At 44.4% G+C, this 25,162-nt stretch overlaps 2 protein-coding genes across 5 annotated transcripts; one reads left to right on the forward strand and one right to left on the reverse strand.

The window, feature by feature from the left end:
• The first annotated feature begins 93 nt into the window (after positions 1–93).
• LOC124474505 (tyrosine-protein phosphatase non-receptor type 4-like) lies at positions 94–19,917 on the forward strand. 4 transcript variants are annotated; one of them, XM_047030702.1, is made up of 27 exons: positions 94–536; positions 2,919–3,073; positions 5,048–5,155; positions 5,463–5,505; positions 5,608–5,686; positions 5,775–5,819; positions 5,917–5,969; positions 6,925–7,045; positions 7,569–7,656; positions 8,259–8,347; positions 8,661–8,724; positions 9,126–9,298; positions 10,004–10,072; positions 10,571–10,705; positions 10,821–10,955; positions 13,327–13,486; positions 13,681–13,764; positions 13,871–13,927; positions 14,030–14,189; positions 14,492–14,658; positions 15,128–15,218; positions 15,363–15,424; positions 15,543–15,689; positions 15,995–16,123; positions 16,232–16,380; positions 16,537–16,672; positions 16,879–19,917. In XM_047030702.1, the coding sequence occupies exons 2-27, from the start codon at positions 2,936–2,938 to the stop codon at positions 16,987–16,989; spliced, it is 2,793 nt and encodes a 930-aa protein (XP_046886658.1). In that variant the 5' UTR covers positions 94–536; positions 2,919–2,935; the 3' UTR covers positions 16,990–19,917. The 4 variants fall into 4 exon arrangements, with proteins under 4 accessions (XP_046886658.1, XP_046886654.1, XP_046886655.1 ...); XM_047030698.1 differs by having other exon boundaries at positions 10,818–10,955; positions 16,879–19,916; XM_047030699.1 differs by lacking the exon at positions 94–536 and adding an exon at positions 1,532–1,712 and having other exon boundaries at positions 10,818–10,955; positions 16,879–19,916.
• A 1,322-nt stretch (positions 19,918–21,239) lies between these two features.
• Positions 21,240–24,533, reverse strand: LOC124474506 (ras-related protein Ral-B-like). Its single transcript, XM_047030703.1, has 5 exons — positions 24,387–24,533; positions 23,547–23,687; positions 23,110–23,318; positions 22,715–22,889; positions 21,240–22,298 (listed from the first exon to the last, which is right to left on the reverse strand). Exons 2-5 carry the CDS (start codon positions 23,658–23,660, stop codon positions 22,191–22,193), a joined length of 606 nt encoding a protein of 201 aa, XP_046886659.1. The 5' UTR covers positions 23,661–23,687; positions 24,387–24,533; the 3' UTR covers positions 21,240–22,190.
• Between the last annotated feature and the right edge of the window lie 629 nt (positions 24,534–25,162).

The raw sequence follows: 25,162 nt of genomic DNA on the forward strand, positions 1-25,162 counted from the left end.
ACAAAATATTCAGAGAAGAATGACACGCCTCCTAACTAGTTTGACACCACCCCCGCTCACTGTAGCCTAATGCAGAGTTTGCGCCATCAATATCGGCAGACAAGCAGGACTGGCTTGCAACATTGTTTCGTTGCGGTCTTTCCGCTTCTGCTGCAAAGTCAAGTGAAGTCACAATGATCATAGCCGCCACTGATTGTCTCTGAAGGCGTTGGGATCAAGGAAGGCTCCTTAAACATAGCCTACTGGTTCTGTATGGTAGCCTACCTGCTCTTGCTAACATTTAAGGATGTCTTCATGACGTTTGTAACGGACCCAACGCATCCATCGCTGTTGCTAGAGACCAGTGGGGCCGCGTAGCAAGTGTAGCCTATCGACAGTTAAAGAAGCCGTCTAGCAAGCTATGCTGGCCAGCACCATAACGATGTGTATGTGGGTCTGCAGCGGCGAATAGATCTGCATTACCTCTTCCGCTGATTTGGATTCCTTCATTCAATTCATCCTTCAAAACCTGGACTCTATCGGAGGTGTTTATGAAGGTAAGCGTTCGGAGCAGAACAGCTAATATTCTTCCTATAGGCCATAGGATTGTAATGAAAACCCTGTAAACCTGGTTTATAACAGCTCAGAGGACAGCAAGTTAAGCCAGGATAAAATAAATACTTATATACATAGGCCTTACAACACCATGTCTGATTTATCTGTTTTTATTAATATATGAATGGTGATATTGTGAAACACCTGAAAAGAAAGGGATGATGCTCTCACCAGTTGTTTTGTTGTCATATAGCCAAGTGTAAAACAAAACAAAGTGGGCCCTTTAGTATTAGAAGGTGAACACTGTCTTCAAACCACACAAATCCACTATGCTGGACTAGGTGTTTTTGAACATACCCCAGCCTCTGTATATCCTGACCCTGGTAGTCAGCACCATCCTAAACAAGCCTACTATATCACCTCACCCTTTACCCCTACCATCGCCAACTGTACCACCACTGATTTCATAGCATTCCACTTTGCCTCCTCCCTAAAAGGAAGTGGAGCAGCCATTTGCCATCACATAATCTTTACCATCTCTCTTATATTAACTGCAGGGTTGAGAATGAATGAAGAGGATGATTGTCTCCACTAAGCTGCCCTTTTCATTCTTAGCGACTGGGCTCAGTTAGTCCAATCCGTACTCAAGACTTTTCCCACTCGTGAATGAAAGCTGTTAAGAGGTTGTGTGATGCTGGGCAGTGTGCAGCCTTATCTGCCAAACCCTGCTGTAGATGGTGGAAAAGTGGTGGGCTAACCTAAGTGACAAACTCTAAAATGCTGTGAATCACTGTTGCTGATCAAGTCCCCTCCTCCACGGCTGGAGGTTGTGAGCTAGTCAGCGTCGAAACCATGAATGAAATCACCTTGATACCTACCCTTATCTGACGTGGAACAAATGATGAATGAACATAACAAGGAAGGGCTGTCTGATGATTAACAGTCTTTGATTGTTAATTTTATTTGAACCATTTGGTGGCATGTGCCAATGATAGGGAGTCTGGTATGAGTGTGTGTGTATGTGTTTGTAGTGGTACAGAAAAGTGATGAGTGATGTTTATGTCGCTCAATGTTCTTCCAGTGTTCGAGTGGAAATATACTGTATCAGCAACCTAGGTTAGACAAAAGAAATTGCTAGATTGTCCTACTAGAACACTGGGTTTCATTTTGAGATGAATGTAAGTACATCATTATATTTCCCTTGTCTACGGTGATTGCTGTGTCATCTAAGGAAAACTGTTTTATTGTCTCATCATTATATGAAGGTAAACTGCTTTATTGTATCATCATTATATGAGTACAGTAGGCACATTCAGACAATGCAGGTGTGGTTATATGTTATAACAGCAGCATCAGTTTAAGCTCGGTTTTAACTATTATAGATGATTGAAGAACATGATCTGACCCAGACCATTTAGAACTATAGGATTAGGCTTGTTCCTCACCGTGTTGACCACCAATGACAGTGAGGATAATAAAACTGTATCGTTGCCCAAAAGCAAAACAAAAAGCTGTTTGTTGATCCGTTCTGCTTGTTTGAGCAATTGATGTTACTTGACTGATCTGTTTTACGTAAGCCCCCTCCCTTGGGGCTAGGCCTCTGGTCAATCAGAAGTGCTTCCCTACAGACGGATGTTTTTCAGGAGCATTGGTTGAGTGAATGGTGATTCTACAGAAGGCCAGTTGTAGAGTTATAGACATGCAATGTGGGCTGTTTGATCCAAAGGGTTGAACCCTGTCCTTTTACCATACTACTTTGCTGGATTGTGTTTTTGCATATCCTCCAATCTTTGAATAAGATGGTCCACTTTTTATCATGATCAGTTCAAATTGACCTCAGCTCTCAGGGGCAAGTGAAAGAGCTGTTATGCTGCTAATCAGTCCCACATGACTAGAAGTCATCCAGCCTAGTATTGATTAAAGTAGCAGTGCTTAACATGTACAGTAGGAGATGATGAATAGCTTGTGTCTTTGTAGCCTGTGAGCAACATAGACCCATGACAGTATGTAAAGCATGTGGGAGTTCCAGAGAGGTGGCCATTATGACAGCGCTTCAGTGTGGCATTGTGCATTTCTGTGACATTCACAGAAAGCCATTGTCACGCACAAAAGCTCTGCTGGTGTGGGATGTTTGATTTCCAGACCCTTCTCTCCTATGGATGATGTCATGCATTAAAAAGGTCAAAAGTAAAAAACATTCCCTGATACTGTGAATCTTGGAGATAAAATTTGGATTTTACTTGACATGTAACTGTGGAGTTGAGTTATTTATCGAATCCAATTTGACATAACTATGCAATTGGCTAATGTTGCTAATACTCAGTGTGTTGTGTTGGTTAATGTTCTCATGTTCTCTTCCTTGGCTCTCTGTCTCTCGGTTGCAGACATTGTGTGGACAGTAATGACCGCACGCTTCCGGTTGCCCGCTGGCAGAAACTACAATGTCCGAGCGTCGGAGCTGGTACAAGACAGGCAGCACACAGACGTGCTCTGCAGTGTACTCCTGCTGGATAACACAGTTCAAGCCTTCAAAGTTGATGTAAGTATGAAGAAGTCTGCATCTCTTTACGACAGCATTCAATCGATGCTACAATTATAGCATTCAATCGATTATGCTAATTTCCCAGTAATGCATAGCCTTGTGAGTGGATGTGCTGTAATATGTAAGAGCCTCCTATTTAAGGTTCAATTACATTATAACAGGACATAGATGTTGTCAAACATGACAAGAAAACATTGTTATACAGATGTAATTCTACAAAGTGTGTGTTGTTTGTGGAAGTAGCAGCAAACTGCATGACAACATTTGTGGGAATCACACATGCGGTCCTGCAGTCCACAGGAGCAGCTGCTTCCTCCACCCTGGTCAGTGGGATGTGTCGGGGAATTGTACAGTTGAGGCTTTTAATGGCTGGACCAGGGGCTTGGCTGGGCAGGTGGGGAATATCTGGGGTTGGGATGGGGGAGGGGTCAGCAGGCCCAGGCATTAGTGTGTTCCCCTTTGTGAACTGTCCTAATTACTCCACATGCTGCAGACACCAAACCCACCCTGCACCTCTAACTGGCCCCAAACCTCTACACTGTGCCCCACTACCCCTTTTCTGGGCTAAATCTGCTCATCCACTAATCCCTTCGTTTTGGAGATCTGTTACCAAAGAACCTCCATTAAAAGTATTTTCATATGCAAAGGAAGAACAATGACAGTGAGATTAGGTAAATGATTGTTGGTCAAGGGTAAGGACACAATTACAGATCAAATATGTATATATTGATTGCTTTACATCTATAGGGAGTGTTAAATGGTATTGAAACCGTTTTGTATTTGTGGCATATGTGTTCAATACGCTTGGTCGGCTCTGAGTCCAGGTCTATCCCCTGGGAAACAACCATGATAATGCTGCTCCCTGCATTATGGGCCACACACACATCTTTTCAGGTTGAATGTCTTCTCAATATCCGTCATGATGCTGAAAATTGGGTCAGCTTACACGCATTTCTGACTGTAGTTCTGCTGGAGGAGGTGCAGTCCTTCAGTCCTCTTAAGATCATGGGTTGGATACTGTAAAACAGCGAGCCAATAACTAATTGCAGTATTGCAAAGCCCTGCATCATTGGTCTCAGTGGACTGCCCACTCTCTTTATAAAAAGACGAACAAGACAAAGGAAAAGTTGACGAAAGCATTGCTGGAGTTGGTCCTACACAGACTGGGTGGTGTTTACTTATTCATACAGACACGACGCCTTCAGTTGTTTTTCATGTTCTCTGCATAATGGATGACCCTGTGCCAGTGACACACAGGCACTGAGGAGGACCTTTCCAGAGCATGGTGACGTCAGAGCAAGGGGCCTTTAAAATCAAACAAATCAATGTTGTTCACTAACCATCAATTGCGTGCCAACTATCAAATTGACTAGGGACTGATTCAGTCAAGTCCGTTTCCACTTTGATCTTGACCTGGTTGAGTCAGCTGCATCACTGAGTTGTCATTGGCTGCATGACTAAGGAGCCTGAGCTGAGAGGTACGGTGGCTCTTTGGGGCCACGAGGCCCCTCTCAGACATAGGTCCAACCATGTTGGCCAATCAAATACAGAATGCAGAGGAGGATTGGTCCTTTTAGTATGTACAGTAGTACACAGTATAGTCACTGTAGTCTGTAGTCTCTCCAGGCCTTGGCTAGGTGTTCATTCCCCCAGAAGCTTGTGAATAATACATTGTCTCTGGTCCAGAGACCCAGTGTTGCACATTGCCCTGACACTTGCAGAAAGCAGCGACTTGCTGCATGCTCTAAAAGGCATCCATTCAGAAACCCACTTTTGACAGTCCGGAAGTAGGAAGTTGTTGTACAGAGACTTACAGAAGTACTCACAGTTGGACAGTAGTGTGTTGTTTTGTAGAACATTGGAGCTCTGACCATTCACCTTCATCCTTTAGGTGGTTTTCGTGGTGCACAGTTAGGCGGTCATTCTTAAACATAAGGATAATGTGTCTCCCTTGATCTCTCCTCCCTTCAGAAGCTCGATCAAGGACAGATCCTGCTGGATGTAGTGTTCAAACACCTGGAGCTGACTGAGAGAGATTACTTTGGCTTGCAGCTGGCTGATGATCCGGCTGACAGTCAGGTGAGAGTTCAGCCAGCATCCTGTAGCTTCACAGCTAGCAGGGCTCATGTCCTGTCAACACAAAGAGGTAGATGCGATGACTAGTTATGATCTGCAAACAAAGAGTTGAAGCAGATTAGTGGATTTATTAGGTTGTTAGATATGTTTATTTTGTCAGGGTTTGCAAGTTTGCAGAGCAATAATGTTGTTGTGTTGTGTGTGCTATTAGTGTGTATTATTTGTAGACAAGTTGGGGGATATGGTTTCTTGCTGTTATTTATTTTTCAATATATTGTTATTTCTCATATTGTTTTTTGTCATTTTACAGAGGTGGCTTGACCCAGTAAAACCCATCCGGAAGCAACTGAAAAGTATGTTGTTAACCCTCAGTTTCAGAAAACACTTACTTGTGTTGTTACTTATGTGGTAACGTATTGTTTGGGATATAATTGTTTACTACTCTGTTCTATCAGAGGGATCTCAGAACTGTTTGAACTTCAGAGTCAAATTCTTTGTAACCGACCCAAACAAACTTCAGGAAGAGTACACAAGGTGAGCGCTCAAAGGTTGATCTAAGCAACATCATTTCAGTTTGTGAGGGTCTTGTTATTGACCCTACTCTATTTTGGTCTTTCCTCAGGTATCAGTACTTTCTTCAGATTAAGCAGGACATCCTGAGTGGAAGGTGAGTGGAAGGCTTAGAAAGAAACGCTTTCACCATAATAGTCCTCAACTTAGTTTGAGCACGAGTATTGACTGTATCTCTCTCTGTCTTGTCTCAGACTGCCCTGTCCCTACAACACTGCAGCTCTCTTGGCATCCTATGCTGTTCAATGTAAGTCTAATTATTCTAAATGACCAACACTATTAGGCTATTGCACTCAGTGTCAACCAAGTCAAAGGCATGATCAGTCTAGCAGGGCTTTCCTGCCCTGGAAAATACCAGGTTTTCCATGAGTGCATGTTAGTGAATCCGTGCCGAAGGATTAATACCTTCTGAAGCATCGACTGCCTTAGCCTCATACTGTATTTCCCCCTTTCATTAGTCTGGCACAGGGTCTTTGTTTACAGATTGACCCCAATACGCTTGGAAAGGGGGAGAGAGAGGGAATACAATAACCATACAAGCAGGGTGGTAGCAAAAGCCCAGCTCATTGGTTGTTTACTTAATAGGAAGGCTGCACCCTCACAACACTGTCAACATGCTGTGTAGGAGGTAAATAGGTCACGCAGGAAGTGGTCATGGCACCGCACTGCATGAATAACTGTTGCCGCATAGATCATCTCGCATTTTCCAACCTGTCACGATTATGAAGAGAATATGTTGCCCTATAAACACCTCCTACTGTTTTCACATAGGCTCGTTGCTCCTGTTACTAGAGTGGCGTTTAAAATTGCATGGAGCAAAAAAGAGCAGAATCAAAAAGTGAACTGCCTCATTTAGAAAAAAGGTGCTAAAGCCTTTCCATTCAGAAGCTAATTCCATTCCATTCGCTTCTCTTATTGCTGAATCTGTCTCGAATCCTTGGAGTCCATCTTCAACCTCAGAGTTTATTATCTTTCGCTGTGGGAAACATTCTCCACAGTGTTGAATCGATGAGTAGGACCCATCTTCCTCAGTTCCTTTTTAACAAAAGGCAAATGTTTGGATCATTTAAACTGCAGAAGACCCCCCTCTTTCTTGATGCACAAAGGCGATGTTTAACCAGAAAATGAGTGAATGGGTGGTGTGCTTTTCCTCAATTTGCACACTGTGCTCACACACACACACTGTCCGCTTTGTGTTGCAGCGGAGCTGGGAGACTACAACCACGCTGAACACTTGCCTGGTTACCTCTCAGAATACTGTTTCATCCCCAATGCGCCACAGGACTTTGAGAAAGAGGTCGCCAAATGTCATCAGCAACACACGTAAGCAGGCTTTGGGAAAACAGAATTCTCATGGTGAAGGATGTGTGAGTCAAAAGCTATTCCTGTTTATTTTTCTTAACCTTGAAATGCTCGGTGTATATTTGAGACGGAACAAAAATCGAACAAATCAATGATTCAGTTCATTCATCTCTAAGTAGCAAAGCACGCAAAAGTGCCCGCACACACACACACACACACAAACACACACACACACAGTCTCTCTCTGCCACTCAGTCAGTCGAGGGCAGCTGAGGCTCTGGCTGAAGCTGCTCCAACTGGCCCATGTCAGAACAAGGCAGCTCATTGTTAGGCTCTCTCTGGCCTCTCTCTGCTCAATGGGCTGGATGGATGGAGCCAAAGTCTCTCTCTCTCTCTCTCTCTCTCTCTCTCTCTCTCTCTCTCTCTCTCTCTCTCTCTCTCTCTCTCTCTCTCTCTCCCACACACACACACTCTGTCAATATGTCTTACTCTATATATATGCCCCTCTCTCTCTCTCTCTCTCTCTCTTTCCTTATCCTTTCAGAGGACTGTCTCCTGCCCAGTCGGAGTTCAGCTATCTAAACACAGCACATACACTGGAGTTCTATGGAGTAGAACTGCACTATGCCAGAGTAAGTATCAAAGCTTCCACTTTACTTCTAGTGGGACACTGTGGACCAAAGCCTGGTCGAGAAATCAACATGAAGTTCTCACACTGAACAGAATTACTATCATGATTATATCATTACTTATGTTGTTGCATCAAATAAATGTGGCCAATGTTTACCACATCATTTAACCCATGTGGACTTCAGTTTGGCCACCTGGTACCATTGGTCCAATAGAAATTGTGCGCTGTCCAAATAAACAAGAGATGAAGTCAATATTTGTGTAGATAGCATGTGATGTGTGCACTGCAAATAAACAGTGACTGCCAATGAGGTCTACACTTTTAAACATCAAATGTAGAGTTTTCTGGAAGATCAGGAAGTCCTTCGGATTGCTGCCCAAGCAAAACCATACACTGTATATTTAATTTTGTTCCAAAGGTGTGAGATTAATAAAAACCAACTCAGCTTCCTCAGTGTAGCGTCTCATACCACAAAGGGATATTCCTTTTCACTGCTAGTCTAACCAGGGCCCATTACCTACAACAGTAGAACCTCCTCCATTCTAGTAGGCTCTGTTGTGGAAACATCCTCAGTGTTTTCTTCCTCTCCTCTTTCTTCTGTAGGATCCAAGTAACACAGAGATATTCATGGGAGTGATGTCTCTAGGCATTGTCATACATAAGAACAGGCTACGAATCCACACTTTTCCATGGTAAGTAACAACACAGTTTCACATACACAGTTGTATCAAACCACTATTTACTTTAGAAACAAACCTTTTGTGGGTAAGATTGTTTAAAAAGAAAAGAAAATCAGCCTTGTGATGCATGTTGTACTGTATGAGTCCATCTTTAAATGAGTAATAGACTAATTATGGCAGATTGGGACAGTCTAGTTTATATTTAGGCTGTCTGTGAGTCATGCTTAAAGGAAAGAGTGAAATAGGTCAGGCAAAAAAAGAATTGTCATTTACAACCAAAAGATTTACATGCCTTTGAACATGCTATTCTTTTTATGTCTTTCAGGGTGAATATAGTGAAAATTTCATTCAAATGTAGACGATTTTTTATTCAACTCCGGAAAGATTTAGTAAGTATCTGGATGCAATTGACTTCCATCTTTCTGTGCGTTTGTGATTTTTTGCAATGGTGATGAGGATTAGGATGAAGATGAGGATGGGTGTAATGATGGTGGAGGGAAATCACACCCTGCAAAATAAACACCATCGTTTTGGTCAAAAATGTGCTCCTTTTATCAGAAATGGGCTTTATCACCTTAATTTAGTTCACTTCTCTACTCACTCAGCCAGTCCAAAGGGCATTTAAGGTAAGGGATTATTATGCCTAACACAATAGCGTCCCATAAAGCAGCCTCGCGTGTCAAATGTGAGGTAATCAAGTGCGATAATCCAGGACCCACACTGTCCTGCGTATGCAGAGTTTAACATTGACACCCCTCCCTCCCTCCCTCCCTCTCTCTCTCTCCCCCAGCCTGAAAGTCGTGAGGCTCTGCTGTGCTTCAACATGGCCAGCTACCGGGCTTGTAAGAACCTGTGGAAGGCCTGTGTGGAGCACCACACTTTCTTCCGTCTGGAGAGACCCCTGCCCCTACAGAAGAACTTCCTCACTCACTACTTCACACTGGGCTCCAAGTTCCGCTACTGGTAAGTGACAGGCGACTTTAAGCACCACAAGCTTTGTTTATTGTGGAAATTTGAGGGGTCCAGTTGGAACATGAACATAATCATAAACATAACATAATCATAAACAGACTATATTCATGTATTATTTCCATGTTATAAAAATAATTTGAGAAATGTAAACACAAGTTATGTTGAATTGATGGCGTCTGTTTTGTATACCCCAAACATTGCTTCTCAAATAACTGAAATGCATCCGTCTAAACCTCACAAGAGAGCCCATGACCCAAACATGAACTCATCTCATCCTCTCAATGTCAGTGCTGAGTGCGTCAGCTACAAACAGCCCTTCACACCCCCTATCTCTCTAATTGCTGTCAGCATAACACACCGTATGTACTGTGTCTAGAAGCCTATTTGCAATTTGTACAAAGCCCATGGGATGCACTTGACCTGCAGGGCTGCTGTATCACAGCCAGTGTGTAGGCAGGATTGCGTAATGGTCGAATGGAATATCTTTGGGGGCCATAGAACGTTGCACAATAGCCATAGAGAAAACGTTTCCTCTCACCAGTATATTATTTCTTAGAAGAGTCTGATGTGGCTGGATCCTTCTCTGGTGCCCGTCTCTGATTGCCACGTCTCCCCCTGTCCTCCTCGCTCCACACACAACAGCCCCGAGAGTGGAATATGGAGGTGGTACTGGATGATGTGTTTGTGTTTCCCCAGTGGGAGGACGGAGGTTCAGTCTGTCCAGTACGGGAAAGAGAAGGCGGTGAAGGACAGAGTGTTTGTCAGGTAAGACCCAGCTCTGAGAACCCCTATCTGCTCTCTTTAACCTCCGTACATGAGAATATCTTACAGAGAAACCTCAGCTGACCGAGTCGTCGTAACACACTGTAGAACCACTATTCAATTAAGTTACTGAGATAAGAAAAGGAAATTTACTTTCACCATTTCATTCATTATCTTCGATGTGGTACTTGACTGGTGGTATGACAACTATGTAAAGCAGCCACAAACAAGCTATTGCACGAGAGGGACCCTCAACCACTTCAGTGAGGTTTGACCTCGTAGAGACTCCCCCCCCCCCCCCCCCCTCCCTCGCACAGGAAGTTACACTGCCGAAACCACAACCTAGAAAACCGGGTCAGGTGTGGAGTTCTAGCACAGACAGCGGAGGTAGCACAGAGAGCAGGGGTCTCCGAGCATAGGCTTTGTCTCCCATTTATCCGATACCCATCTCAGCGTTTAGTCATGTTAACACATCCCGTGTCGTCCTCTCGACCCCCCCAGGTCTCCCAGCAAGCCCCTGATACGGAAGCTGATGAGCGGGATGGACTGGGAGTCCGACAGCAGAACCTCTCTGCAGGAGGACCGCATGGAGACGCAGAGTCTGCCCACGCGCTCCCCGCCTGGCACGCCCAACCAGTGAGTAGAAACACACACACGCCGCACACACAAACACGAGCAAATGAAGGAATTTGGATCCGTCTCGATTTTTGGCCTGAAGCACAGGGCTGTGTTTCCTGTCTTCTCCCAGTAGGGAGTCCCGCCCTCGCCCATCCTCGGTAGGACACCTGCTGGATCACGTGATCAACACCTCGCCCCGTCAGGTGTTCGCCAATCACAAGTCAGCCTCCTCAACCCAGGCCAATAGCATCAGTTTGGACTCTACCCTGTAAGCATGCTCTCCTGTATGCACTGTAAACAGTAAACAACAATACTGTACCCACACTCACATGCACATGCATCCCTACAGTATATTCACTAGACATTTAGCCATATCTCTCCATTTGACTTGTCTATATTAGCTGGGCCATGGTTCTATGCAGGCACATGCGTTTTCTCAGCACAAATGGAATAATGCTAGTAATGAAACTCATTATTACTGCACTGTACACAGAAACTCAAACTAGCATGAGTGAAATGAATGCTCAAACACCTTTCCCCCTTGGGCTGAGCACATGATGTTAAGTTGTTCTGCCACTGTGCCAGATAACCATGGCAGACATATGTGCTGTGAAGTCACTTTTGATCCTGTAGGACAACAAGAGGTTATGTGATGCATCTATGTTTCGACAGCACAAAGCCATCCTATTTACCAACCAATAGGAGGTCTCGCTTCCTCTTTCAGAGTCTATTGGGCTGAATATCCTCAGCCTCTCTTTTCCCACCCCAATCTCTTCTTTATTCTTCTGAACCATTATGTTTTTATTATGTAAATAGCCCGCGGCGTTAGCACCAAGCCGTGCCTGGAGACCAGAAAATAGACTGCGTTCATGGCTGTCATTTAGGCATCCGTAATGAGATTTGAACTTGGCAGAGCGGAGAAGCCACAGTTTAAGCTTGAGGCACATTGGTTAATGCTTGTTATGCTAATATTCCATAGTGGGCCATCTACCATTTAAATGTTGTCCTACGCCAGCAATACATTATGGCTTGTTTCTCCCTGTCCTTTGTCTACCTTTTCTCTGTTCTATGACAACAGATAGATGTACAGCAAATGGCTTTGTTGCTGTTGTGTTAGAGAATCTTGTTGAGTTTTTTCTTGTTATTGTTGGTACAAACTAAATGTCTTTTTTCCATGGCTCCATCTGGTTCTATCAATCCTGTGACACAATGGGACAGAACAGCTGAGTGTGTTTGTGTGTGCATGGGTGTGTTGGTGCTTGTGTGTGTGTGTGTGTGTGTGTGTGTGTGTGTGTGTGTGTGTGTGTGTGTGTGTGTGTGTGTGTGTGGGCACAGTTTACCCGAGTGTGTGTGTATGACAGCATTTTCCTAACAGCTGTCCCTGTCTCTGTTGGCCCATGGAGGTTGCGATCTCAAAGGGATGTTGAGCCACAGAAAGGCTGGCAGTCAGGACTGGGACAACCCTTGAAAAGGAGCTCAACTCTCTTGGCTGCACTCAATGCTGTCAGCTTTGGTGAAATCTCTGCGTCAGCCAGACCAACCAAACCAGGCAGCGAGCACCACGCCAACTGTGTATGTGTGTGCGGGGGGGAGGTGTTAGTGGGGGTGTTGTGTTGTTATTCATGGTTTATGAGGTACATCATTGCATCCTGACAGTACTGTAGGCAGAGGGACTCTCCTCCTGTCCCTGGACTCCCAGATGGATTCCTGGCGTTTTCTAGGTCACATCATTTCTCTCTTTCTTTCACTATCTCGTTTCCTTCTTTCTGTCTTTCACTCTCTATCTATCTATCTATCTATCTATCTATCTATCTATCTATGTATCTATTTATCTATCCATCCATCCATCCCTCTCTCTCTCTCTCTCTCTCTCTCTCTCTCTCTCTCTCTCTCTCTCTCTCTCTCTCTCTCTCTCTCTCTCGTATGTTGTCGCTCCCAATCCTCACTCTGACCCTGTAAATCCACCTCCATCCCCCACCCCGTCTTCAATCTCTCCTCTCCTCACTACTCCCCTAGCCGTCCTCCTCTTTTTCCACCTCCTCTTCCTCTCCACCTCCTCCTCTGCCCTCCCCCTCCCCCCAGAGAGAGACAGAGACCCACAGCAGGCTCGTAGCAGCCCAGTCTGTTTGTGTTGGGGGTTGGGGGGGCGCTGTCTCCGGCAGTTGACCTCAAACAGGGCCGGTGCTGCGCCGCGCTTGCAGGCCGACGGGAGGCCAAACAACATGTATGTGCTGTGACTGGGGCGGGGGCATGACCCCATCAGGCTGGGCGTAATGTGTGCTGCCAGCACACCGCCTCGCCAAGGTCTCTGCTCCCACTCACCGCCGTTTCGTCAGCCGTCAGACAGAGTTGTGTGTTTTGGTGCCAAATTCGCCCCGAATGAGTGGTGAAACAGCCGTGTGTGCCTGCACGGTGGGCGAGGCCCGCCCTGACGGGAGGTTCGGACGTGTAAAAGGAGTCCACCCGTTGAGTGCCTGGTTTCCACGTTGAGATCCATGTTCACAAAGAGCTTCTGCTGACGGTTTGTGAGCTGATGTGTGCCCTGTTTGTTTGTCTGTTGGTTGTATGTGTGTGTGTGTGTATATGTGTGTGTGTGTGGATGCATACATGTGCATGTCTGTGTGTGTGCGTGTGTCCAGGTCACCTGATACCACAATAGATGGCCAGCCCCCGGCCCTGCCCCCCAAGCAGAGCAGGAGGACCCTGTGCAGCCAGACCAGCCAGTCAGCCTCCCAGCTGGAGCTGGACAACCACATCAACGAGCTGTACAACGTCCCCGGGGCAGCAAACAGGACAGTGGTGAGCCAGATCAGTGCCCCTCCACAGCACACGGACTGATGTTTAGACTCTGCACGCTTCGTGGTTTTGGATGTTTGTAATTTCACCTCAGGAAATGAACTGGGACTTTGATTTTGATTTGAAGAAAAATATACGATCCCTCTCACTCGAACGATTAGCATCCTAAACGGTTGATTCTTCTGTTCCCCCTTCAGTTGAATGGAGAAGTTCCCCATGACAATCTAGTGTTGATTAAGATGTGCCCTGACGAACACGGTCGATTCGGGTTCAATGTGAAGGTATGTGCTTGACAGACCATCATGACATATCGTGAAAGTAGTCCACAGACGTGGGATACCAACCCCCTCCTCCTCCTAACCCCTCTGTCCCTCCATTCCTCCTCAGGGTGGACTGGACCAGAAGATGCCCGTCATCGTGTCGCGAGTAGCCCCGGGAACAGCGGTACGCCGACAACAGCTTTTAATGAGACAAATAATGGCATGCATCCTCCTTCACCTTCGCTCCCGGCTCACGGTGTGTTGTCCCCTTCGCCCCCCCCCTCAGGCGGACCTGTGCGTGCCCCGTCTCAACGAGGGGGACCAGGTGGTGCTGATCAACGGCCGGGACATCTCCAGCCTGTCCCACGACGAGGTGGTGCTGATCATCAAGGCCAGCTGCGAGGAGGAGCGCTCCAGGGAGCTGGTACTGCTGGTCCGGCCCAACGGTGAGAGAGAGAGAGAGAGAGAGGGAGAGGGAGAGGGAGAGGGAGAGGGAGAGGGAGAGGGAGAGGGAGAGGGAGAGGGAGAGGGAGACGGAGACGGAGACGGAGAGCAAGCAGCATGGACTACCCAGTGGCCCGTCAACATCCTGCTCAGATGCTTCTCCAAGTGTGACTTCCACTTGAGACCTGCTTGTCATTGCTTTAGTGTGCCTTGGCCTATGTTTTCCATTCTTTTTATTTGCATGATTGAAAGTCTTTCTTCCTCTTCACTCCTCCGCCTCATCCTCCTCACCTGTTCTGTTTAGCAATTTACGACGTGGTGGATGAGAATCTGGATGCAGAGCCACAGTTCCAGTACCTTGCAGAGAGGGCACCCCAGTACCCTGCCCAGCACCACCACGACGCCTGGAGGGACTCCATGCTGCAGCTGAAGCAAGGCCTGAACACCGGGGCTGTCCTGTCACAGTTTGATGTTAGTCTGCACAGACAGCACTCTTGGTGTTTATGTTGTTTTTACTCTTATCTCTACATAACCCAGTTTAATCTCAGAGGAGAAATGTTCAACTCTGTATTAACTCTACCCATGGGCTTTACTTGGGCTCTACCCAAGTTTGTCACGTTCTCATAAATAATTCTAGAGAATGTAATTGTCCGACAGTTATTAGAAGTTCAGTATTTCACAATCCAATCACAAGTGGCAGACCAGTGTTTCAACTGAGGGGAAAATACCTGCGACAGGAAAATATAGTAAAGCTTTCAAAGTATATTGCTTCCTGTTATTGTAAAATATGAGCTAAATCGTTTCCTGTTTGTGTCAATGTTGTGTAATCATTGAGAGGGTGGTTTAGGCGAGGTTTGAGCAACTCTGTAAATCATCACTCAGCTGAACCATACTTATCTCAAATCAAACAACAATAACCATTGTTAATGTTATTTCACAGCAACTGTACCGGAAAAGACCTGGACTAATGATGTCCCATGCCAAATTATCTCAGAACATTTCCAAAAATCGATATAGAGACATTTCTCCATGTGAGTATCAGAAGCGACCTGTCCTCCTCTCAGATAACTTCTCTATGTCATGATGCATTGATCCCACTCACTCCCTCCCTCCTTCTCTTTCTTTCTTTCTTTCTTTCTTTCTTTCTCTATCTTTCTCTGTCTGTCTCACCTCAGACGATGCAACACGGGTCATTCTGAAGGGCGAGAATGACTACATCAACGCAAACTACATCAACGTAAAGACACCCTACCTCTTTCTTTCGATCGAATGAGTGAAATCACTGAATCAAACAAGATGTCCACATGTATGCTCAACCCCCCCCCTTCTGTGTGATCTTCTCAACCCTCGATCAGATGGAGATCATGGGAAGTGGTCAAACCAACCGATACATCGCATGCCAGGGGCCCCTGCCAGGGACGTGCCCAGACTTCTGGCAGATGACCTGGGAGCAGGGCTCCACCATGGTGGTCATGCTCACCACCCAGGTGGAGCGAGGACGGGTACGAGCGAGCACTCTGTACTTCCTCTCCACTGCACCCTTTTGTCTAATGTAATGTGGTCTTTTGGTTGTGTCTAGGGTCGAGACATGCTAACAACTACAGCATGTTGTGGTATCGGCCATTCACACGACAAACTCTGTGGTGTTAGTCTGTGTTGATTCCCATTATTTTGATTTCTGTAAGCAATAAAACAAATGTGAGATCTCTTGTCGTGTAGATCCACCTCCCTGAATCGTCAAGCTGGCTGTCAGCTCAGCTCTCCTGCTCCAAATCTGCTGAACGGCCATCTTGTCCTGTGTTCCTAGGTGAAGTGTCACCAGTACTGGCCCAATCCGGACAACAGCACCACCTACGGGAACTTCCAGGTGGCCTGTGAGTCTGAAGAGGGGGATGCAGCCTTCCTGGTCAGAGAGATGACCCTCACTCACCTGGAGGTGAGAGAAAAAGACCTGTTTGTGTGGATTGTGTATGTCCTTGTGTGGTCCTGTCTGACAATTGACCTGCCAATGTGTCGGTGTGTTTGCGTGTGTGTGTGTGTTCAGAGCCAGGAGAGCAGGCAGCTGACCCAGATCCAGTACATGGCCTGGCCAGACCATGGTGTGCCGGATGACTCCACTAACTTCCTGGAATTGGTGAGCCTGGTGCGCAGACGGAGAGCAGGGGGGGAGGAGCCAGTGGTGGTCCACTGCAGGTAAGCTCTGTCGAGAGATCATGGACCTCAGATTTATTTATGTTTTGTTCCTATTGGTGGATGGACCCTGCATTTTAAAACGCTGCTAGCCCTGAACTCCATTTAATAGCTCTTCTCATCGCTATCTCTCTTTCGCATCTCCTCCGTGCCTCGCAGCGCCGGGATTGGTCGGACTGGGGTTCTCATCACCATGGAAACTGCCATGTGTTTGATTGAGGGCAACCAGCCAGTGTATCCCCTGGATATCGTGAGGACAATGAGAGACCAGAGGGCAATGATGATCCAGACCCCAGTGAGTCAGTTGCCCTCTGTCTGACCCCACATTGCATACAAATGATACGAGACGATGATGCCTAATTGTCAGGAAAGGCTGGAATACAGGAAACGGTCCCACAACACAGCTGAATGTCCTTAGCGTTTAAATACATTTTTTATTAAATATTCTGCCTGGGGTTTTAGGAACTGAAACCTAACATTTTGTGTTTCGCCATCTTCCAGAGCCAGTATCGCTTTGTTTGCGAGGCCATCCTGAAGGTGTACGAGGAGGAGCTGGTGAAACCGCTGACACCCACAAGCCCTGTAACCCCCCATGAGACCCCTGCAGTCTGAGCAGAGGTGGAGGCAGCCTGGGGCCAGCAGGGAGGGTCACAGAGACTCAGACCCCAGTCAGACTGTCTCCCTGACCATCAGGCTGGAGCCTGCAGCACAGACAGGAGATCTTACTGACGGTTCAAACTAGCACTGTTGCACTTTATGTTGACAAACATGACTCGGAAGTTGACAAGCGAAAGCGAGAGACGTGGTGGACCACGATCGGAGATCTTTTTGAGGGATGTGTTGCGCTCAGGGTGGAAGTCTGGACATCCCTGTGGTGCCCTCAACACAGATGAGCCTTCAGGAGAACGTGGAGGCAACGGACTTCCAATCCGCCGACACATCACCCCGAGTCAGAGTTAGGATGAGATGTTGCTTCTTGTCTGTTCGTAAACTCCACAGCCTTTTCTCTTGGAAAATAGAGATTTGGGGAATTTCTTTTAAGAGTCCAGATGATATCTGATTAGGCCTGACCTTCTCTGCGTTGTCTTTTTTAAGGAGCGTTGAGACGTGTGCTTCAGATGGGCTTTGATGTGTACTCTGACATGTACAGACGCGACATGAAGGAGGTATACACCATGGTCCCACTCTGATCCACTCTCTCCCGGAGTCACCCCGGCTAATAGGCATGAATCCCACCGTGGGATTGGTCCTTGACGTCATACATACGGTACATGCAGATCCTGCTGATCAGTGGACATATGTGCAGTGGTGCACAGGTGTTCAGGACTCGAAGCTCTTTCAGATCAGGGGGAGCTCCCTTTGTAGGCCCTACAGCTGCTGTAGCTGTTGTTATTATTGTTGCTCTTTAGGCAGCTATTGAACTATAGTTCAGATCGCTGAGTTCGCTGGTACACTGGGCTCACTAAGATGTTCTACAGTCCTTGACGGTATTATACCACAAGAGTTATCATTTTTAGAGTATAAATAAAGTTGCACTCTTTTTTTTTTGAAAATCAAGCCAAGACTTCTAATATCTTTTGTCTTGAGCTATTGAAATTAAAATGAAACAAACTCTCTCCTTTACTCTGAATCACAGTTGGATGTCATGAAGGAAATGAACCCTTTCTAAATTCATAGGTCGACGGCAGGCATTCTACAATGTTTTGCGCTTGACAGAGCAACATATTGTTGGTACTGAAGAAGTTGTCATAATTTAAGTTAGAGGTTGTTTATTTTGATCTGTGAAAGATTACAGTGAAAGACTATAGCAAGAAAACATTACTGGTTATTGTTTGAAATTAAATTGAAAGGTTATTCTAATGCCATGCCTTGCATCAATTTACAGGGTTGGATTTTCATATTAGGCAAATACTGGTTTTGAAGGTCAGTGTATTATGACTCCATAGTGGTGTAAGATACAGTAAGTAAAAGCCTAAATATGCTTGCATTATGGTATTAGAAACCTCCAGGATCCATTCAACCTAAATATCTAGATTGACCATATTGCATATGGCTGGATTAGGCATTGAATCTATTCATATCAACCCACCAGTTATGATGAATATTACAGCTCCAAAGTCATGCAAACATTGACTCGAAAGTGGCTTTTGTACGATTTGAAAGTTCATGTTTAAAATGGAAAGAAACTTTCTGTTTGTTTTTGTTTGACCATGCTGATTTCTGACTGAACAGTGCCACTTTTTTTAGTCACACTTGTAAAATATTGTATAGGCCTAACATGTTTCAGATCTGTCTGAAAAACTAACTGTAGATACACAGATGAGGATTGGGCTTTCATGATTCATACTGTATGTTCATCCTTGGGAATGTTCAGCAATTCTTCAGAATTAGTCACGTGTTGCCAAACTATGAGCCATGTTTGCTTTCAATATTTTTATACAATATGCAACCTTGCTTCTTTGTAATGGACAGCACTTGGCAAACAACTTACGGGCAAAATTATCAAATGAAAAGTGAAGAAAGATGTGAAATTAAGACTTATTTTTTATAAGAACCCCAAAAAGGTTAAAGATTAAATTTTACAGACATTCAGTCCCTAAAGTGTGAATAGCATTGATAATTTAATTAGAATGGAGTTTGACATGTTTGGCAGCATTGCAGTGGTTTTATGCAATTAGATAGTCCCCTTGTTCAGTTCAAAACACCCACAGCAGTTGGGATGTGCAGCTTAAAGCCCTGTACGAATGCAGAGCATTTTACTAACGTGTTTGATTATGAAAGCGGGGCCATTTTTGCCAATGAAATATCATTTGTGACTGTAGATTTGCTTGTGCTTTCAACATTAGACATCAAGCTTGGCATTTGCCCAAACTTATTTGCAGAGACCTCTGAAATGACCTCATACAATTATATTGACAATGTTTACATTTTATGACTACGTTCGATGAGTGTATGGATGGATATTTACTCAAGATCAGTCCGTTTACAGAAGCTGCTGATGCTACATGTAGGGGAAATCCACTGTCCGGGTGTTCATCCATGTCATCAAAAACATTTGATGGAGGCACTGACTGGCTTTTTTTTGTTTGTTTGTTTTTTATTGCACAGTGCAGTTGCACCTCCTCACCTCTTGGTACAGTATCAGACATTCTGCACAACTGTGATGTAAATAAGCTTCATGAGTGACTAGTGGTATAAATTGTTTTTAAGATAAAGGCAGGAGATGTTCATTGGTGTGAAGCTGTACAGAAATTGAATGTATCGATATTTTAGGATTTTAGGAAAACTTATATGGGATGTACAATTTTGGCTTTTGATGGAAAATATTTTTCATACTACTTGTAAATGCAGGTTAATGTCACAGATTCACCTGGTTACTAAATCAATGGGCTCATTTTATCTGTGCTCTCATGTTTTATGTTGTAAATAGGAGCAATATTAAGTAAAGTGCCAATGTTCTGTTAGTAAAGTCTAATTTCTGCTGTAACAATTGACAAGTCTTTTCCCTTTCTATGTGGTACTGTACCCAGCCCTAGCAGCTCTATTATCAACATTGTAAAGAAGAAAAATTCTGTGCCCAAATGATGTCCAGACACAATTAATTATTCGTTGGACGTTTATTGACAGTGGCGTGGCCAATAAGGTGATGTATGTCGCCAGTTGGTGACCAGGATAAAGGGCTAGTATTGGATGGTCGGTACAGTAAGTCTTGAAACAATTTAGTGCTGCAATTCCAACTTAAAACAGAACTAATGCATGTTCTTCGAAGGGCAGTGTTGCTCACCTGGACGAGGAGGTGACTCCACACAAAAAAACATACCGCAAAAAAGAATCTCTGCTTCCATCTAGTGTTGAATTGTAGAACATGCAACCTCTACAGGCCAGACAACCACACACTTCATTGAATTATGAATGTAAAAATATGTGGAAATGATAGGAACAGATTATCCAGAAGTCCATCTAAAGACAAAATGTATTCCATTCCTAGATGTGTTAAGTGTCAATGTACGTCTTTTAACCTTTCTACGTTTTGAACATCCTCATATGTTCCAGTAGAGGGCTCTCCAAGCAATTCAGTGAAGGCTGAAGGCCCCCCAGGCCATGATGAGAAGCAGTGAGGTAATGAAATGTGGAAGAGGTTTGCACTTGGTGAGACCATCCATCTGTGTGCTGGATAACCTGCCTCAGCGTTTGACACGTTTGTGTTAACAGACTGTTGGGGACAGAGAAGGCCTCATCCATTCAAAGTCAAGGTGAACACGGCTGGAATGGCCATTTATGACTGTCATAAAGTCTTTTGGTGTTGCTTCACTCCCACATCAAAGGCAGGGTACCAAACCAGGGAGAGGCCACAAACATGGAGCCCGTCTGACAAGGCCATAACCCCGACAGTTCGTCTCGTCTCCCATAAATAGCGAATAACACTGTGGCTAACTGCAGCTCCCGTCAGATGACATCTCAGAAGGTTCCAGAGACGATTAAGGAGGATAGGGTAATCATCAGGCTCTAGACCTTCCCTCCAGTTGGGGACATAATTGAAGGTTAGAAGTTGTGTGTACAGTACAATGTCATGTCCTAACAGCACAACCATCTGGTTCCAATACGAGATTACCAGGGGTTGCAACTCTTTGTTTCTAAACTTTGGGCGTTCCCCAGCTTTGAAATGCAAAAGCGATGGTAAACAGTTAGTCATATCCTGCACTGCCACTCACATACCTTGTGGTATGCATTACAGTGATACATGGAATATATTAGCCTATATTTTGACAAGAACTTTCAAATTAAAATGATATTACATCTTTAAATCATATACTATATGTCAGGCCCATAGGATTATCAATCTGAAGAGCAGTACACACTCAGCAAGTTTGTGTTCTTTATTACCAAACGTATACATGTTTTGTGATAAGGAAAGCAGCAGAGAATCTTATATTTTGGTGGTAGAGAAAGTGCACTGATAGGGTGGTTCACACAAAGAGGGTCTGGATTGCAAATCACAGAGGAACATAAATATAGATTCCTTACATTTCCAGGATTATGAATCATGTGTACACACTTACACGTACAATATAGTACACACTTTGATCGTTTAAAATGCAGTAACAAATGTGTAGTGGAAGACAATATAAAGGATTACAAATATAAAGGGCCCACCCCAAAAGCAAAGTAATTACACTTCTTTCTGATAATGGACACACACTGAACGTCTTACTTCCAAAACACACAGTCTGCTATATTTAGTGATTGTCTTTGTGATGTCATAACAAAAGTTGAGCAGGTAGAAGTTGGCGCTGCTGCCCAGTACAGTGGAGTGGAGTTTGAATCAAGAAAGTCTGTGTATGAAGCCCACCAAGGGCAGCTAGTCAGAGTCCGTGTATTCAGAGCTAGTTTCTGCCAACCAAATCCCTTCCTTCTTCCCGGGGGAGCTTTATGAAAATGGCATCCTCGGTAGACACATACAACTACAGGACCAGGGTATAGTGAGAGACAGCTGTGTACAGGTGGGTGATGAAGCCCGTGGATCCATATCAATGCTAGTGTACTGTACATACTGTACTGACGGAGAAATTCCCATTCAAAAATAATAATAATGAGGAACTAGCTTAGTTCCCTCCAATGACATAAACAACACATCATACAAGAAGTTGGTGGTGCCGTCACACGCTGGCACTGAGTGAGAAGCCTGTATGATTCAGTACAGATTGGTGCTAACGAGAAGGCAAGGGAAATCAGTATGCGGTATCGGTAGGTTTGGCTCAGTCCGTTTAGCCCAGGCTGGTGTTTGGCATGGAGGCACTGAAGCCTGGATCAGATCAGAGGATGACACATTTTCGCTTCTTGTTTCTGCCGCTCGGCCCGTTCTTGTCTTTGTTCTCTGACATCTTCTTTTTCCGTACCTCACGCATGAGATCAAAGAACACCTGTAACAGAAAAAAGGAGCTGAATTGTAAACACGTAAGGTCACTGCAGTAGAAGCCTCATCAAAAATGCTACAGCTGCACTACATACTTAATACTTATATATTATATATATATATATATATATATATATATATAATACTTATATATAAAAACTGCAAGTGGCAGCTCGGATCTAAAATGGATTTGAGAGACCGCAGATAGAGTGCGGCTAGTTAGATCAACACTTGTATTATTGTTTTTGTTGATTTTATGTAAAGCACTTTGAGCTGCAATTCTTGTATGAAAAGTGCTATATAAATAAAGTCTTACTTACTTAATCAGGACATGTAATCGACATTAGAATCCTTGTATGATTAAGAACACTAGTGGTTAATGGATTGTAACCTAAACTGGTCCCAAATGACCATGTAGCATACCTTGTCAACATTGGCACGCGTCTTGGCAGAAGTCTCCACGTAAGGCACCCCCCACTCCTGCGCCTTGGTGGTCGCTTCCTCTACGGTTACCTTCCTGCGATCCTCCAGGTCCGACTTGTTCCCCACCACCACCAGAGGAATCATGCCTTCCTCCTTCACACGGAGGATCTGCTCCCTGGACACACACACACACAATTACTCCCCAAACTGCGGATCCCACTCAAATAAACCATTTGTTTACCATATAAATAGCAACAAAAATCAGTCAGGGAGAACATTTGGACAACCCAACAGTATATAAAATGGCAACATCTTTGTAATCAGGAAGTGTGAGGAGGTGAGAAGAGGACTATGGTGGAGTAAAAGCCTGCATGAATGGAAGTGGAATCACTGACCTGAACTCGGAAGTGGCAGTGAAGGACTCATGCTCTGTGATGGAGAAGACCAACAGGAAGCCCTCTCCACTGCGGAAGTAGTTATCCCTGATGGCAGCATAATCCTCCTGGCCCGCAGTGTCCAGGATGTCAATCTGGACCTCTTCCCCATCCAGAACCACCTTCTTCCTGTAGCTGTCTGCTTTGGTGGGCTCATAGTCCTCCACAAACTAGTAGTAGTAGGAGGAGACAATCACTCAACAGTCAGAATGTCACAGGTAGATGCTATAATGTACCACGATAGCATTACAATAGAACTTCAAACAGCCTGATAGTCCAAAGTTATTAGAACTAGCAGGATTTAAAAAAATATATAAGCCTGCATTTCCTATATACTTAGACGAGGCTTAGCACATATTGACACTCAACTTCAGCAGTTGGTTTGTTTGCTCTCTCACCTCATCATACATGAACTGTAGCGTGAGGGCAGACTTGCCCACTCCCCCACTGCCAACCATGATGACCTTGTGCAGAACCAAGGAGCTCTGGTTTTTACTTTTGTTGGCTGCCATCACTTCAGTCAACACCAACCCAGAGGACTGTAGAACGCACAGTGCAAGCGCAAAACCACACATGTTAAAGGCTAGCGTAATTTTAGCTACCCTCCAAGGACAAAACGATGAGGGTATGATAACAGTGTTGAAGACACAGTATGCTTGCACTGTAAGCAAATATACTGTACAAATTAAATGACGTATTCTGACGGCCTTCCAGGGAGACCGTTGTAACAACACGAAGGTGTCATACGGAAGCAGTTATACAATATATAGGCTACATTACATTTGGAAGAGTCAAAATAGTACAAGCTGTGTGCTGAGATCCCAAAAAGAGGAACACTAAAATCCAGGCAAAGTTTCTAACTAAAGAAACGATCTTTTCTTTTAACTCTATCTATATCGTGACGTAAATGTGGGGGTTATCTTGCTATATAGGCTACAAAATCCCCAATCTCAAAGCTATTAACCTAATATTGATGTATTGATTTAATAGAAAATGTACTTTCTTCCTGCTTTTTTCTGTACCCGCCTCTGTACGTCAACGTGCAGATCGGCTTTTGATTGGGTGTATGCAAATTACAACTCTACAGCTACAGTGTAGTTGGCTTTTGGACTGTCAATCAAGAACTCATGAGCGGTATGTTTAACGGAGATAAAAAAGATAGTAACGATCAAAATATCCCACGACAAACTAGCGATAACGTTGAGTACAGGAACACTTTATGCTAGCTATTAGCTCACCTCGTAACGAGTTTGCCTTCTGTTGATAAATCTGACATAAAATAAAACGCTGAAGTTTCAACAAGTGAGGTTTAAACTTTCACTGCTTCACCCACCCTTCTACCGAAGAATAGAGCTTTCCGAAGTCCTAAAGCCTAGCTTGGCCGGATGGGACGTCGAGAAAAAAAACGGATACAAAACAGGATATGATGTAGGCTATTGATTTTTATTGGACGTATCGATTCCATTTGAAGCCTGTACCACCCTCTATTAATTTCTCGCTACCATACATTTTAAATTATAGAACAATTTTGTTATTCTTCTCATTTGTTTTCTATTTGTATTGTCAATGTTCTATTACCGCCTTTCATTAAATCATGTTCTTATTAAAAACGCTGAACTAACAAAATGTCTGATGAAATTAAATCATTAATAACATTCCATAGGTTACTCTCGCTCTCGAGCGGGCGTCCTTTGACTCAATTATATCGGCTATAGGTTTTGTAAAATTGCATATTTAGTCTTGAATATCTTTTAATAAGTTGGAAGCTTGATTGGTGGGTGTCATGAAAATTGTTGCATTACCGTTTGGGAATGTTGTCAAGGCACAAAAATGTCCTCTCTTGCCTTTATGATAGCGTAGTAAGCAGTTCATCAAATGGACTGCATCATCACGACTTTTTAGTATGATTTTGTTAAATGAAACTTGACCGAGACTTTAAAGAAATTAAACTTAGTGGGGGCTAGCCTGTACGGAACCAAATAGCTAGGCAAAGACTATACATATCCGACGGAAT

Source organism: Hypomesus transpacificus, chromosome 12, assembly GCF_021917145.1.
Source record: "Hypomesus transpacificus isolate Combined female chromosome 12, fHypTra1, whole genome shotgun sequence".
Classification (NCBI taxonomy): Eukaryota; Metazoa; Chordata; class Actinopteri; order Osmeriformes; family Osmeridae; genus Hypomesus; species Hypomesus transpacificus.

What these genes read in the sequence shown, in the direction of transcription:
- LOC124474505 (XM_047030698.1), top strand. Translation starts at nt 2,936, where the DNA reads ATGACCGCACGCTTCCGGTTGCCCGCTGGCAGAAACTACAATGTCCGA. An exon ending in CCGCCTGGCACGCCCAACCA is followed by an intron (nt 10,706 to 10,817) that starts GTGAGTAGAAAC and finishes GTCTTCTCCCAG; the next exon opens with TAGGGAGTCCCGCCCTCGCC. An exon ending in CCAGTGGTGGTCCACTGCAG is followed by an intron (nt 16,381 to 16,536) that starts GTAAGCTCTGTC and finishes CGTGCCTCGCAG; the next exon opens with CGCCGGGATTGGTCGGACTG.
- LOC124474506 (XM_047030703.1), bottom strand. Translation starts at nt 23,660, where the DNA reads ATGGCAGCCAACAAAAGTAAAAACCAGAGCTCCTTGGTTCTGCACAAG. An exon ending in TACAGTTCATGTATGATGAG is followed by an intron (nt 23,319 to 23,546) that starts GTGAGAGAGCAA and finishes TACTACTACTAG; the next exon opens with TTTGTGGAGGACTATGAGCC. An exon ending in CGCGTGCCAATGTTGACAAG is followed by an intron (nt 22,299 to 22,714) that starts GTATGCTACATG and finishes TTTCTGTTACAG; the next exon opens with GTGTTCTTTGATCTCATGCG.